Consider the following 15,803-nt stretch of genomic DNA (forward strand, 5'->3'; position numbering starts at 1 on the left):
ACTGTTTCTACACAGGGGAACAAAGGGGATCCCTGCAACCAAGGTTTTTTGAAGCAAGCACCCAGGAATAGTTGGCATCCTGCAGTATCCAGGACCTATGTGAAATAAGTGGCCAAACCCACACTCCTCAGTGTGGTTCACTAGGTCTCTTTGTACCCCTCTGTCCTTATTTGCTACTGATTCGTCAAACTCTGCAACAGATGGAGCAGCACTTTTGGTGACAAGTCACTTAACTAATGGCCTGAGCACAGAATAAGGAAGGAAAAGGAGAATGGGACCTTTAATCCAAATTTACACTATAAGGAGAGTTTCTGCTTCTTAGTATCTGTTGGTATAATCAAAAAGATTTATGCCTAGTAAATTTGGATTTCTGTATCGTTCAACACAAAAAGGTCCTCAAAGCATTTTTGTATTCCAAGCAAACCAGGGAACAAAGGCTCAGCAATGTAGCTGAGCTGCGATAGAGCAAGACAACATCAGCACAAATCACCTGAACCTGTCACCAAACTGATATCAGTATTTATTTTCTGATTTATTTATTGGTAGCAGATATGTTTTGTCTAGTGTTTGGCAAAAAAAAAGGATGAAAACAAGCAACAGAAATAATGATCATAGAATCATAGAATAACCAGGTTGGAAGAGACCCACCGGATCATCGAGTCCAACCATTCCATGTGCATATAAATCAGAGTTCCTCAGTCATTAATTCACGGTTTAGCTCCTGGTTGTGCACTCACCATAATGAGATTTTAACGTCATTTGTGCATCTGGTTTTCCATAGAAAAGCTGAAAATTAAACACCGCCACCGACCTCTGGGCTGGCAGCAGAGCTAGTACTTGCAGGTCCCCTCCAGATGCAGACATACAGCTGATGCTGATGGTCTCTTTTCTGGTTGCCCTTTCCCCTCACATCCCTAGCTGCCACCAAAACTTTTCATTGCTTCGTTCCTTTCCACGTCTTCAGTCCAGCTGTTAAACCAAGTGCCTGGCCCTCGTCAGCAAAGGCAGCAACAAAAGTGCCCTCAAACACCTGCATCCCCACACTGCAGCTCACTCACCCAGGGGTGAGTGAGAGAGGTTCTCTCATCAAGGAGAGAACCAAAGCAGCTGCATTTCTGTGAGGCAATAAAAGGAACTGGGAAGCAGTTGCTACCTCCCTGATAAATTGGGTTGGTGTTGGGGGTTAGGGCTTTTTTATTTTCTTCCCCCTCCCCCCCCCCCCCGTTATCCATGGGGAATGAAACTGCATTGTAGGACAGGATTTCTTGTAGCTAGTATAAATATGTCTGAAGAACACAATAAAATTGACACTTTTTGCTTGTATCAAGTATTGTCCCGTCTCTCAATCGCGGCACTGCATGGCTGTGCTGAAGATGCTGAAGACACCACTCCAGGCATGCTGTAAGTCCTCCCTCCCTCTCTCCCTGTTTCTCCCGCCCCGAGGCGGTGCAGGGGGCGGCCACACATGGAATATCCATCCATCCATCCATCTATCCACCCATCCCTGCTTCTCCCACCCGGGGCGGTACAGGAGGGCGGCCACACATGGAATAGTCACACATCCCTCTCTTCCTCTACCTCCCCAGGGCAGACACACACAGAATATCCATCCATCCCTCCATCCCTCCCTGTTTCTCCCACCCAGGGGCGATGCAGGGGGTGGACATATTTGCATATCCCTCCCTGTTTCTCCCTTGCCGGGATGGACACACATGGAATATACGCACATTCCTCCATCCCTCCCTCCCTCCCGCCCCGAGGCGGTGCAGGGGGCGGCCACACATGGAATATTCACACATCCCTCTCTCCCTCCCTCCCCAGGGCGAACACACATGGAATATTCACCCCTCCCTCCCTCCCAGTCTCTCCCGCCCCGGGGAGGTGCGGGGGGCGGACACCCACGGAACACACACCCTCCCACCCCTCTTTCTCTCTCTCCGGGCGGGCCGCAGGGAATATTCTCCCCTCCCTCCCTCTCTGTCGCTGTCGGGTCGGACCCCCGGGGCGATGCGGGCTCGCTCGGTGCTGCTGACCGGCTCGAACCGCGGCATCGGGCTGGAGCTGGTGAGGCAGCTGCTGGCGGCCCCTCGCCCCCCCGCCTGGCTCTTCGCCACCTGCCGGGAGCCCCAGGGGCCGCGGGCCCAGGTCGGTACCGAGCGGGGAGGAGACCCCCGCGAAAGCCTCCAACCTTGGGTTGGGTTGGAAGGGACCTTCAAGCCCATCCAGCTCCACCCCGTGCCCTGGGCAGGGACACCTCCCGCTGGATCAGGGGCTCCAAGGCCCATCCGACCAGGCCTTGAGCGCCTCCAGGGATGGGGCAGCCTGGGCCGGGGCCTCCCTGCTCTCGCAGGAAAACATTTCTTCCTAAGATTTCATCTCAATCTTCCCTCTTTCAGCTGAGACCCGTCCTATCCCTGCACCCCCTGGCAGAGCCCCTCGCCGGCTTTCCTGGGGGGAGCTGGGAGGCTGCTGCAAAGTCCCCGTGGAGCTTTCTCTTTTTCCAGGCTGAAAGCTGTGGGATCCTCCTCCTCCTTCTGCTTTCCACTTCACTAAAAGGGGAGAGACTCATGCGTGTTTCTTCAGCGGGAAACCACAACAGCAAAGCATCGCCGCGCTTCCAGTTCTTCTTAGCTGTGGTTTTCCTCTTCTCGCTGTGATTCACAGTGGGGAGCCCTTTGCTCTCCCATAGGTCCTGCCTCCAGGCGGTTTGTTGGCTGCAGCTCGCAGCTCGGCTGTGTGTGCGGGGATCACACCGTGGAACGTCCTTCAGATGTTCTTCATGTGCCCTCTGCCACCGTTTTCTGTCTCGGGGAGGATTCTCGGTGCAGGGAGAGCACAGCTCCTCCTGCTGGTGCTCCAACTAACTCACTGACTCTAAGCTAGCTCAGGTCTCTCTTATTTTTGTCCCATTCGCAGCCCCCCCAGCTTGCTGGGCTCAGCCAGTGATGGCATCAGAGGACTTTTTGCAGGGCTGGACTGGAGCCACTTTCCCCCTGGTGGTCCATGCCCATGACTCTCAACCGTGGATGCTTCTCTGAGCCTTCTCTGGCTGTGGGAGGGCGAGGGCAGTGTCTTCAGGGTGCTAAAGTCCATGACCACAGGAGACCAAGAACAGAGTGACCCTCTGTCAGGCTGATGCTGCTCCATGTTGCTTCTTCTGCCCCTTTTCTCCTGGATCAGGTGTTGGGGTGGGTGAGGCTGGCATCACACCATAGAATCACCAGGTTGGAAGAGACCCACCGGATCATCGAGTCCAACCCTTCCTATCAAACACTAAACCATGCCCCTTAGCACCTCGTCCACCCGTGCCATGCCCCCTTAGCACCTCGTCAAGGCTCTTGAGGCCAGCAGCTAGGCAAAACGGGCGAGGAGGAACATCTGTTGACCATCACAAACCATTTAGATGGATTTTTCCATCATTTCCTGTGTCCAGGGGAAATGTGGGATCATGGGGGCTGGTGAGGAAGCCCAGAGATACCTGCAGGTGGACTGCAGCCCGTGCTGGCAGATCTCTTGCTCTGTGTTTGTAGCATGGGTTCCCTCACAAGAAACCAAAAATTTACATTTTTCCTGTAGCATTCTGTATGAGCTTGTTTGTAAGAGGTTTTTAGTTCTAAAAGCAATCATTTTGGGCACGTTGAATGTGATGGTTTGGTTTCTATTGTCTAAAGCCTGCTAGAGTGGAAGAAGGCTCAGAGCAAAGAGCTGCTAGGAACTGTAAAGCTGAAAGTTTCCTTTTGGGAAAGGACTTATGAATCCTCAGTGTTTCATGAAAATAATCAGTAAAAAGTGTGAAGGGGTTTGTTTTGCTTGAGTAGGTGACATGTAGTGTCCTAGAGCAGAGTGGATCCTGGGACTGGGCTATTTGTATCCAGATATGACTTCCCCAAATACCAAATCTGATGTTGGCACTCACAGCCGTTCCTCCTCCGTCACGCTTCCAGCAGCCTCTGGATGATGCTTCCAGCCATATCCCCGTTCAGTTTGTGTCATTTCCCAAGGGACCTGATCCTTAATAATTTGCTCTCATCCTTTAATGGGGCTCTGGCTGGGTTGTGCATGTAGAACCTGCAACCTTTGGGAGAATGGCCATAGTATCTTGTAGTTGCAGCCACGTCATGCTCTGAGCACGTGCACATTGGTTTGTGGAGCCTAGAAGCTGTGTGAGAACCTGGGCAGGTCCCCAGTCCAGCTATGTGCAAATGCTAAGTAACATCTGGAAGATGTTTCCCTCAGGGTGGACTGTTGCTAATACTCTGAGATCACACTTGGCATCGCTTCTGCCTCACGCTGATTGTTTCCATTGTTCCTTTCCATAGGAGCTGAGAGATCTGGCATCCAAACACCCAAACCTGGTTCTGGTGAAGCTGGGTAGGTGTGTCTTCCCTCTGAACTGGTAAATTTTTGACTGTCAGCCACACTTGCCCTGTTTCTCCTTCCCTCCCTCCCTGCCTTCAGGTTCTACACGGGGATCCAGTTCTTCAGAGCTGCTTCGAGTCCTGCTGCCAAAAGCCCAGCTTCTCAAAACGTATCTCCGCCCCAGTGCCCCACTCCCTGCAGCCTCCTTGCCCCATGGCCACAGGACTGGGAGTTTTCTGAGAACCATCCAGTTCCCCAGCCAAGTGACCGTGTCCTTGCCATGCCATGCAGCTGAACAGCCCCATCCTGAGTCCTAAGCGAGATGGGGAAGGCTTCAGGAAGAGAGTGGCTCCTGTGGGAATGTTGTAGTGGGCAGGAGCTGTGGGAGCTTGCAGAGCCATCCTGCAGCGTGTCCCAGCAGAGCCCTTATGGGAACCATCTCCCTTGGGACTGCCCTGGGCTCTCGGCAGCTTCCACAGGGATGGACTTGGTCCACTGAGAGGAGGCGTGGGAATCACAGCAGCCCTTTGCCACCTCGGAGAGTGACTTTGTCTGGTGGGGCTGCCCCAGGGTCCTGCGGCTGCTGGTAGAGGGACACCCTGCGCACGGTGGAGGTGGCGGCTCTGGGATGCTCTGAGCTGGTTGCACAGCACCATCTGGTGGAAAAACACAGCCCGGGACGCAGAGCTGCTCCTCAGCATCCTCCCTCTCCTTCCCACCCCCCGAAGTGGACATCATGGCCCTCAAACCTTGTTCTCTTCCACTGCAGATGTTGCAGATCCCTCAGCTATTACTGATGCGGTGAAGATTGTGGAGGGGAAGCTGAACGGCGCAGGCTTGAACCTGCTAATCAATAACGCCGGCATCTACAACCCGACAGCATCACTGGAGACAACGGATGCTGAAGAGATGATAAAGGCCTACAAGACCAATGCGGTGGGGCCGATGCTGATGGCCCAGGTACGGCTGGAGCTCACCATGGAGGGGGAATTTAGCTCAGCTTGAGGGTAGCCTGGGCTGTCCATAGTCATGAGGGAGATCTTGAAGGGCTTTGCCATGTTTCCTAGGGCTGTAGGAGGGAGGGGGCAGTGCTAAGGCTGTGCTCCCACCCCTCTACATGGTACAGGGCAAACTGGAAATAAGCAAGACCACTGCAGCAAAGCACTTGGGCTTTCTTGGCTTCGTGCTGTTCCTCCTCATTCTCCCTGTTGTAGTCAGGCTGGGTTGAGGCACGGGTGTCTTGCAAGGTTCCTTCTCCCCAGGCGTTCCTGCCTCTGTTGAAGAAGGCTGCCCGGGAGAGCACAGAAAAGGGGCTGAGCTGCAGCAAGGCAGCCATCATCAACATCTCCACTGTCATGGGGTCCATCGAGAGAACTCCCGAGTCCTTCTGCAAGCCTGTCATCCCCTACCGCTGCAGCAAGGTATGGAGACTGGGGACCTGCTGTGCTTCTGAGCATGGTGGGAGCTGGAGCTGCCCTTTGCCAGGCCTGATCTCAGGGCCAGCACCTGAGATCGTGAGATGGAAGGACTTACCCGTGCTGGTCACTGCCTGAGCTCCCCGGGCATCTCCATTCCCAGCTGCTGCCCACCTGAGACACATGCCCTGTGTCTTGAAGATGTGGCATTGCTTTTTCTCCCTCGCCACAAGGCAGCAGTGGGAGGGCAGTCTACAACATGGAGCTTCCTACTGCCCATAGCTGATGCTTCCTTCCTCCTCCAGGCTGCTCTCAACATGCTCACCAAATGCCAAGCTCTCACCTACGGGGAAGACGGGATCCTCTGTGTGGCACTTCACCCTGGGTGGGTGAAAACCGACATGGGCAGCCAGGAGGTGGGTTTTGGCTGAGGGCGACCTATGGTGAGACCCAACCTACAAACTTCCAGTGGCAGCGGAGGTGCCTCTGGTGGCTGGAATGGCTCTTGGGAGGAGGGATCTGTGTGAGAAGGAGTTGCCTCTCAGGCTGTAAGTTGCCTGTATCTGTGCTGGGTGAGTGCAGAACATATGGATGCTGCCCAGAAAATACTGTAAGTGCCTATTCATTGTGAGCAGGAGGCCTGTTCAGGGGGTAAAAAGGCTTTGGGCAGCCTGTAAATGTGCAGAGAATCTGAATCCAACAGAGCAAGGAGAAGAGCAGCCCCATCCCGTGCCCCCTTCCTTGAAGAGCTGCAGGTGCATGAGGTCTCCACTCATCTTTCAGGATCCCTGTTTTGGGGTGGGAGTGGAGCTGGAGCTTTGAGAAGGCTACACGTAGCATCCCACTTGCAGCAGGGATCTTTTACGTGTCCTGTTGGTATAATTCCTGTAGCTGGATTCCCAGCCCAAGCCACTTCCATCCAAGCCATCATTGAGCATCAGATACCCGACCATCCTCCCATGTAGAAGCCCCATCCCACCTGGTGTGGCTCTCTATTCAGTCTGGGTGGCAGAAGCCTTGCTGCTGCTGTGCACAAGCTGAGCAGGTGCTGAGGGATGGCCAGAACACCCGTGGGGTCTCAGTCCTGCTCCTCCCTTGTGTCCATTGCAGGCTGACCTGACGGTGGACACAAGCGTGCGGGGGCTGCTGTCTGTGCTGGCGATCCTCTCTGAGAAACACGGTGGGACTTTGCTCAACTGGGAAGGCAAAGCTATTCCATGGTGACCACTCTTTGTCCTTGAAAGGGACCTCACAGCACCAGGGGACTCTCTGGGTGCCCTGGAGAACCTGGATGCCCCGCCCTTTGTGGCCTGCAAGGGACCTATTTGGGACTTCACCACTGGGCGTGCTGTGCAGCCTGTGATCCCTGCCTTCGCATTGCTAATAAATAAAGTCAATTAGTACCTGTGCCTTTACCCAGCTGTGGTGCCTGCACTGAGACAGACTCTGCCCTGGCCCGGAGCTGGCCATGGTGAAAAATAACCTGGCATTATAGTAGTCTGTCTGCCTTGCCCTTGGCTGCTCTGAGCCGAAGGAAGGTCCCAGGGAGCATCCAAGCAGCCCAAAGCCCTCCTAGCCTCCCTGGCCACTGAATGTGCACAGCTCTGCCTGGTCTCTGCTGTGCTTCCACCCAAAGAACCTCTAGGCTTCTGTGTGGATCAAGCAGCCCTGGGCTGTGTATTTTCCCAGTAGGTGGTAACCCTTTCTGTGAATTTTTTTTTTCCTAATCATAGAATCACCAGGTTGGAAGAGACCCACCAGATCATCGAGTCCAACCATTCCTATCAAACACTAACCCATGCCCCTCAGCACCTCGTCCACCCGTGCCTTAAACACCTCCAGGGAAGGTGACTCAACCACCTCCCTGGGCAGCCTCTGCCAGTGCCCAATGACCCTTTCCGTGAAAAATTTTTTCCTAATGTCCAGCCTAAATCTCCCCTGGTGGAGCTTGAGGCCATTCCCTCTTGTCCTGTCCCCTGTCACTTGGGAGAAGAGGCCAGCACCCTCCTCTCCACAACCTCTTTTCAGGTAGTTGTAGAGAGCAATGAGGTCTCCCCTCAGCCTCTTCCAGGCTAAACACCCCCAGCTCTCTCAGCCGTTCCTCATCAGGCCTGTTCTCCAGCCCCCTCACCAGCTTCGTTGCTCTTCTCTGGACTCGCTCCAGAGCCTCAACATCCTTCTTGTGGTGAGGGGCCCAGAACTGAACACAGGATTCAAGGATGTCCAGCCTGAACCTCCCCTGGTGGAGCTTGAGGCCATTCCCTCTCGTCCTGTCCTGTGTCACTTGGGAGAAGAGCCCAGCGCCCTCCTCTCCTCTCCTCGAGCTGCTGCAACTGGGAATCACCCTTGATGAGGGTTTTGCCATCACAAGTGAGGCCAGTGGCTCCCCAGGAGCCCATCCGTCCCGGAGGACAAGCCTCATCGCAGGGAGCACATATGTGCTGGGGCCAGCCCTGGTAACTTGGAAGCCAGGGATATCGGAACACCTTAAGGAGCTCCAGGGCACGCATTTCTCGAGAAGCCTCGGTGAGGGGCCAGATGGCAGGTCTCCCTGCTCAAGTGCTCGACAAGTGCTTTTCCTTTGCATAAGTTCCGGGTGTTTGTGCTCACGCAGCTGATTATCTCCCTGTTTCCTCTCCTGCCTGATGTTTCCTGCTTCCCTCACTCTCTTTTATCAGCTCTGCCCTTTGTGTCAGGCTTATCTCCTGGTCCTGGGCAGTGTCAGACCTCCGTGTCCCCTCTGCCGATGGCAACATGCAGGCTGTGTCCTTTCACCAGGCTGCAGCAAATGTTCCAGGAGACACTTGAAATACCAGCTCCACCTGGGCAACTAGCAGCTCCTCGGGAGCAGGGGCAAGCTGGGACAGAGCAAGGATGATTTAGGATCCATGTGCTTTTAGCAGCTGATCTGTCTCTACTCTAAAGCTGAGGGAGAGGTGCCAAGTGAACCAGCATGTTGCGGCAGGAGGCTCTGGACAACCACTCAGGGACCCTTCCCACAGGGGCTGCACAAGGGCGTAGGAACGCAGCTGGGGACTTGTAGGGACCATGGATGAGGAGGTGTCACCCGGAGCAGCTCAGGCAGCCTCCACCAGCCTCTGCAGAGACACAATAGAAGCTCTCGAGGCTCCAAGGATTGACTTAGTGGTGGGAAAGGCCCATATTTTCCAGGGTCTTCCCCAGATGCTTTCTTTCAGACCAACAGCCACTGGCAAAGGCTTGTGGCACCAGGAGCTGGGGTCAGGCAGGTCCATGAGTCAGGACAGGAGTGGGGAGGACATGGGGAGTCTTGGCAGGACTTGCCAGGATCAGGACAAGACCCATTTTGAGAGGCAACTTCCCATGCCCAAGGCAGGCAGAGAGCAGCACAAGAGCCCCCAAGAAAGGCAAAGCCTGCTCCAGGAGGAGGGTGTTGGGAACGGAAAAGGGCTGTTCCTGCAGCACAGATGTGACTGTGGAGGTGGAGCAGCAGGCAAGAGGCAGGTCACAAGCAGCCAGCACGCGAGGAAGCGCTGGGACACCAGCGGAAGGATGGCCAGTGGAGCCAGGGCAGCCGGCTGCAGCAGCTCCAGGTGCAACAGAACTTCACTGGCTGGGAAAGGACCCGGAGCAGAGACAACCAGAACTGCAGAAACCTCGGCCAGGACCTGGAGATCTGGTTGGCAGGAGTCTTCTTTCAGCCAAAACAGCCCTTCCTTCTGTCAAGGTACGAGCGCTACCCGTGGCACGGGGGAGCGGGACAGCAGGATGGACATGTCCATGCCCGGTGGCACTGCAGTCCTGCGGCTCAGAGCCCCGATTGCTGTTCCCAGAGCCAGCAGTGGTGGGGTAGGCTGCTTCTGGATCACCTGGGGACCTGCAGCTCTCTGGGGGTACAACCATGGGAGGGTGCTGGGGCCCAGGGCTGCTGTCAAAGAACCGGGACCCAGCCTGGGTGCATGAGAAATGTGGCTCAGGAGGAAGCACGTTGCACTCCCTGCAGCCCAAGAGCTGCCAAGGAAACCAAGTGGGGCCAGCAGATAATGTGCTGAGGCTTCCTCCAGCACTGTCACAGCTGCAGGCCGGGGTTGCTCCATCCCTATCTGGCCCTGTGCATCCCTTTTCTCTCTCACTGTATTATTGTTAGTGGGGAGGAAGCAGCTGCCGAGTCTCACCTCAGGCTCTTAACCCACTACTGCCTAGCCTGCCTCTTTCTACTCCTATCAGCCAGAGCCGGGAAGGCTCCACAGCTGCCCTGAGAGGGCTGTTTTCTTTGGTACCGGGAGCTTGCAGCAGGCGTTCTCTCCTTGGGGACCAGCAGCTCCACCAGCAGGTCTTCCAAAAGCCATGTTGTCTCCTATGGGTCTCCCACAGCCACCCTTGCCAAGGGTGAGCACTGGCATTGTCATCTCTCAGTGTGATGAAAAGGTCTTGAAGGCTTTAGGTACTGATGATTCCCTCCTTGCTCTCTCTTCCCCCTTTTAGCGGGTTGGATCCTGCCTTGTGCTTCCTTGGGAAGCCTCTCCCACATGCTGGGGAGGTACCATGGAGGTGGTAGCTTTGCACAGATTTAACCCAACTACCTAATAAATGGTTAGGAGGAAATACAGCTCATCCATTTCCAACCCCCTGCAATGGGTAGGGATGCCTCTCACTGAATCTGGTTGCTCAACGACTCGCCCAGCCTGGCCTTGAACACCTCCAGGGATGGGGCAGCCACAACTTCTCAGGGCAGCCTGTGCCAGAGCCTCACCGCCCCCACAGGAGCACATTTCTTCCTAATAACTAATCTAAATCTCCCCTCCTTCAGCTGCAAACCATTTCCCCTTGTCCTATCCCTGCACTCCCTGATAAAGAGCCCCTCCCTAGTTTTCCCATAGGCTTCCTTTAAATACTAGAAGGCTGCTGTAAGGTCTCCCTGCAGCTTTCTCCGGGCTGAACAGCCCAAACTCTCTCAGCCTGCCCTTGTATGGGAGGTGCTCCAGCCCTCAGATCATCTTTGTGGCCTCATCTGGACTTGCTCCAACAGATCCCTGCCCTTCCTGTGCTGGGGACTCCGGAACTGAGCACAGGACTCCAGGTGGGGTCTCATGAGAACAGAGTAGAGGGGCAGAATCCCCTCTCTTGACCTGCTGGTCACATTTCTTTTGATGCAGCCTAGGATACACTTGGTTTTCTGGGCTGCAAGTGCACAATGCCACCAAGTCCTTCTCTTTAGGACTTCTCCAAACTCTCTTCACCAGATTTGTTTGACAAGCCAGGGATTAATTGAACCCCGAGGCCTCTAGAGGTGCTACCTGCTGGTCCCTGGGTAAGTGGAAATCAGATGGACATCTCAGCAATGTTGTCCAGGTCATCTTCTCGTGCAACTGAACTCTGCCAAACTGTCCCTCTGTTCTTGTCTGGCAGGGAGGAGATCGTAGTGTCCTGTCAGCACAGGCTGGGGCTGTGTCCTCCCATCGCTGGCCACCGTGGGACACCCTTCCTGAGCACCGGTGTCCATGCAGGAGCAGAGGTAGGTCACCAAGGTGCTAAGCCTGCCAGGGTGATAAGGAGTGCTCTTCTGCAAATACATCACCTATGTTGACATGGCCATTGCATGCCCTGGTGCCCCACGTGCACCCCTAGCAATAACCAGCAGTTTTGTCTGGGGCCCTGGATCTTCAAAAAAAACCAAAACAGAATAATCCCTTTGGGACTTGTGCAAGCCATGCTGTCACCTGAACTCAGGACAGGAGTTGCAGAGAGGTGCTCACTCTTCCTCCCAGTGCTGGGCTTCTGCCCACGCCTTTGCTTCCAGCAGTACCTGCGAAAGTGGTGACCCTGCCAGAGCGAGTCCTTGGCCATGGGACTCAATTCTGCTTTGGAGCTTCCTGCTGGCAGGTTCGGTGCAGGTCAGCCTCTCCCTGGATTTCCAGCTGTTGCATCCAGAGCTGGCACCACGCTGAGCTGCTGATGTACCTGTCCGGGGGTGTAAGCGTGTGTGGGGGCCACGGGGATGGGCTCAGGATGTGCCGTGGGCTGGGGCAGCCTTCCTACCACTTGCAGGCTCAGCCCTGAAGCAGGATGGGGCTCACTGGAGGGGTCAATCCTCACTGCACTTTCCTCACTGGATCCCTTGGTTCCTAGTACATCACCACCCAAATGCAACTGTGCTAACCTAGCCAGAGGCACAGGGACTTCAGGAATGCCCCTGGAGACCAGCAGGTACCATCCCATCCTCCCCAGCCTCGTGGTTTGTGTCCCAGCCTTTGATGGGAATGCAAAGTCTCATTGCCTGGATGCCCACTTGGCTGTCAGCCCTGGTCCCCTGGAGCTTTCCTCCCCATCTTGTTGGCTCCTGAACCCCAACGATGGCAAGAACACGGATCCGACCTGATTATGCTGAGCTTTCTCCCTGGTGTCCCTCTCCTTGGAGCCAGGGAAGTGACGCTGGGGAGGAACTTGGCTCCTCTTGTTTGTTATTACAGGATAAAGTTACCCTTTAAAGCAGAGCCAGTGCTGTCAGGGCTGCATACCATGCAGGAACATCGCTCCTTCCCAACGGCTCCAACACACTTCTTGTTTTTGTGCTCACACTCCCAGCCCTGGGCACAGTGGGGGGATGCAGATGGGGGATCCAGAAAGAAGCCTTGAGGCTGTTTTCCCACTCTGGGAAAATTGGAAGCAAAGGGAAAAGGTCTCTCTCTCTCTCTTTCCTGGCTCTGTGATACATGGGGAAGAAGGAGTGGGAAGCAAAGGCTGGGAGCAGTCAAAGGGCAGGGGGACCAGGATGAGGCTGGGGGTGTCTGTGGTCCTCGCGGAGAAGGGTCAGGGATGCTTCCCTCACTGTGGGGACCCTCTCAAGAGAACAGATGAGGGGTTCCCACTGGGGAAGCTGTGCATGGGCATGGCGGTGGTGTCCCCCTGGTACCCAACTCACCACCCCACCAGCCCGGTGCCAGCTGGGTGGGCAGTGTGAGCTCCTGGGATGGCACTGAAAGAGGGCTGGGAGCACCGCTCTGTCCTCAGTGTTCCCAAATTCAAGGGACCTCTCTGCTGTGAGCTGGCACCCCAGGAGACACTCCAGAATCCCAAGACTTTGCTGGTGCGGGGGTTCCTCAGCATCGCTCTGGCCATCCCACCTGCCCCAGACCCTCTAGAAGGGGCTGGGGGTTTGCAGAGCTGGATCCCCCCACCCTGCGCTCAACCGTGACGTGTCCATGGGGTGGAGGGGAAGGAAGCTGGCTGGGTGGAGCTGAGCCAGGGAGAGCTTCCTGGCAGTGAGCTCTGGCCTCCAGCACCTTCTGTGCCGCTGCAAATGGCTTGGAGTGGGATGGAGAGCAGAGGGCTGCGCGAACCCCTTCCAGCCATTCCCAGCTTTGTGCCAACGGGGAGGCAGATGCCGGCCGGTGACGCAGCGCCAGGGCTCTGCCCCGCAGGGTGTTGGGGAGAAGCCTGACTCATCTCTGGCCTGAGAATATGAGGCTTGCACATGTAAACAGAGCTGGCCCCTGCGCGCTAGGGCATGTGACAGATAAAGGAGAGACCAGCTGGAGCCGTGGCCCGCAGCTGGTGGCAGCCACACATGTGCTGGAGGCATGTGAGAGGGGGCTTGGCCTGGGGAGAGACAGGGTCCATGTTCTAAGACACAGGGGAGCATCGGTTGGGTGGGGAGGATGTAGCAGGATCCATGCTATCCATATGTCCCCCCTGTGCTACCTCTGCCCCACTGGTGGCTTTTAGGAGCAAGTTTTATCCTCCGGTCTACCTGTTTGGCTGGTACAGCTTTCCTCCAAGGACGCTCTTCCCAGTGGTGACCAATTTGGACTGGCAGCAGAAGACAGGCAGAGGAGGTGCAGCGTGAGAGCAAAGCTCCTGAATTGGCAACTCATGATGCCGGCTTTGGGAGCAGGGTGCAGCTTGAAGTCTCCTTGCACTTCATCTTCCACAGGGACGCAGTGACCAGGCTGAGGAGCAGAGGCTCACTGGGTGCCTGTTTCCGTCCCAGCAACAGGGATCACTCAAAATCACCTGGTTGTCTAACGTGCTCTCCAGCATGTGATTTCCTCTTGGGTTTATGTATGCTTTGCTGCAGGACATGGGCTGGGAGAACTGCAGGCCGGCGGGGACAGATGATTACAGCCATTTCCTATCCTTGCTTACCCTGCACAGCCGGTTTCATTTCCTTAATCCCCATCCCAGCATTTTCTTTGTTGTTATCTTTGGAGTGGAGAGATCCTTTGCTGAAGGCTGGTGCTTGCTGCAGGGAGCGCTTTCGTGCTCTGGGAGCCCGATGTGGATGTTCCCTAGCTGCCCCGCACGGAGCTGCTCTGTGCTTTGGGGTACAGTGGGTGCTGCCTCCAAAGGGACGGGGACCTCGGTGGTGCCTGGGGCCACCATGGAGCAGATCAGGGTACACATGGGGAGGACCACGTTTGCAAACTCAGCCCTGCCAAAACACCCTGTGCCCCAAACTGCTTTTTCCTCTTGCATCCAGCACCAGCGTGCCTGGCCTGGGCCAGCTCTGGGGCAGGTTATTCTGATGGGCTGAGCTTTACCTGGTGTGATGCTGAATCCTCCAGCCTTCCCACCGCTGGCTGTGTCTACAGGGCCAGGCTGGTTGCTGGGCTTGTTCACGGCCTCAGCTTTCCTGCTTAGTGTGGGATGGTCACCGAGGGGCTGAAGGAAGCTTGTGAATCATGAATACTTTTGGAGTGATTCCTCCAGGATGTGCATGAGATCGTTCCTACCATGCCGAGAAAGGGACAGCTGCCTGGGTGCAGGGGTGATGTGGTCCCAGGGGGGACAGTTGGCCTCCTCAGCTGAGCTGGGGCTGGGATTGGACATGCTGCCTGCCACACTCCTGGGATGGAGAAGGAAATTAGGACAGGGGACAGCTGGCTGGTGTCCAGAGAGCTGGGGCTAGCCCATGGTGTCCTTTTGGAGCACCATGCTCTCCTTCGACCATTCTGGAGACATCTGATGCTGTCTTAATCTGGATGTTCTGACTAGACTTGGGTGCGAGGCTGCCAGCCAGAGAGTCTGAATGAGTTGACCCAGCGCTGGCCAACACCAAGCAGGTTTGTGGCTGCTCTGGGGATGTCGTCAACTCCCTTCTCCCAGCCCTGTGGGAAGGCAAAGTGCCAACATAGGCAGCTCTGCCCCACGGAGAGGGACGGGCTGGGTCAGCACTGAGCCCCAGACTGCTGCCGCTGTGCTCTGGCCCCAAGCGTGTTGGGGAGGGTTTTCCAGCGTTGCTCAGCAGAACTGCTGGCACAGCCTTGCCCCAGTGCTGGCTAATTCCCCAGTTCCCCGGCACGGCCGAGGCTCCAGTGAGTCAGCTGGAGTGGCGACTCGCATTGCTCACGCTGCACCAGCGCCGCCCTGGCTCCCTTAGCTTTATCCCAGTTTGTTTTCCCCCAAAACACACCCAGAGGGATGGGTAGCCCAGGATGCCAGGATGCTCAGCTCCAAGCCTGTGGCTCTGCCAAACCAAGGCATCGTGGCTGCGGTTGGGGTTGATGGCTGAGCTCCGCGTGTGCTCAGCACGCGTGGCCGTCCTGGTGTAGGGTTTAGGAGGCTTGAAGCTCTGACCTGCACCTCCCGCCTTGCTCCAATGCTGAGCAGGAATGCTGAGCAGGAATGCTGAGCATGCAGCAGCTCCAGGGCAGCTGTGGAGGGAGGCAGGACTGGAGCCAAGAGCTGGCCTCCTTCCCTCTGGAGAGAGGGGAGAGGAAGACGTGGCTCCAGGCCCAGCCCGCAGTGAGAAGAGCAGTTTGGGCAGAGATCCACGGCATGGGGCTTGGCCGATGGCTCAGACCTTTCTCTGCGTGGCGGCAGGCAGATGCAGGCAGCTGGCACAGCTGAAGCTGCCAGGGAGAGGAGAATTTGCTGATGGTGGTCCTGGCTCACCTGGCTCTGGCAAGGTGTGATCCTTTCCTGTGAGGAGCTGGGTGACGCTGGCTGGTGCTCACACAGGCTGCCCTTGCTCTCAGGGACTCCTGCCTGTGCCAGCACCCATCCTCCCAGTGTGGGCAGGGAGTGCCAGGAAGCCTCCTCCCGTGGCCA

The 15,803-nt window shown here is 56.1% G+C and overlaps 2 protein-coding genes across 3 annotated transcripts in view; both read left to right on the forward strand.

Annotated features, from left to right (window-relative positions):
- Positions 1–1,961: 1,961 nt before the first annotated feature.
- Positions 1,962–7,189, forward strand: LOC138726591 (C-signal-like). The gene is made up of 6 exons (XM_069868494.1): positions 1,962–2,145; positions 4,320–4,371; positions 5,129–5,319; positions 5,622–5,780; positions 6,080–6,190; positions 6,885–7,189. The coding sequence occupies exons 1-6, from the start codon at positions 2,008–2,010 to the stop codon at positions 6,996–6,998; spliced, it is 765 nt and encodes a 254-aa protein (XP_069724595.1). The 5' UTR covers positions 1,962–2,007; the 3' UTR covers positions 6,999–7,189.
- A 2,090-nt stretch (positions 7,190–9,279) lies between these two features.
- The window catches only part of RIPOR1 (RHO family interacting cell polarization regulator 1), a 33,392-nt gene continuing 26,868 nt past the window's right edge, over positions 9,280–15,803 (forward strand). Inside the window, exons 1-3 of one of the 2 annotated variants that reach the window (XM_069868405.1) lie at positions 9,280–9,480; positions 10,997–11,064; positions 11,163–11,268. The gene's annotated coding sequence lies outside the window, so the exon portion shown is untranslated. Of the gene's footprint in view, positions 9,481–10,985; positions 11,065–11,162; positions 11,269–15,803 lie in introns of those variants that run through there. The other variant, XM_069868406.1, reaches the window with a different exon arrangement.

This window comes from Phaenicophaeus curvirostris, chromosome 14 (genome assembly GCF_032191515.1).
Source record: "Phaenicophaeus curvirostris isolate KB17595 chromosome 14, BPBGC_Pcur_1.0, whole genome shotgun sequence".
Taxonomy (NCBI): domain Eukaryota; kingdom Metazoa; phylum Chordata; class Aves; order Cuculiformes; family Cuculidae; genus Phaenicophaeus; species Phaenicophaeus curvirostris.

Bases quoted from the DNA above. Each gene is read 5' to 3' on its own strand.
- LOC138726591 (XM_069868494.1), top strand. From the start codon at position 2,008: ATGCGGGCTCGCTCGGTGCTGCTGACCGGCTCGAACCGCGGCATCGGG. The intron at 2,146-4,319 runs GTCGGTACCGAG...TCCTTTCCATAG, and splicing joins CCCAGGGGCCGCGGGCCCAG to GAGCTGAGAGATCTGGCATC. The intron at 5,781-6,079 runs GTATGGAGACTG...TTCCTCCTCCAG, and splicing joins TCCCCTACCGCTGCAGCAAG to GCTGCTCTCAACATGCTCAC.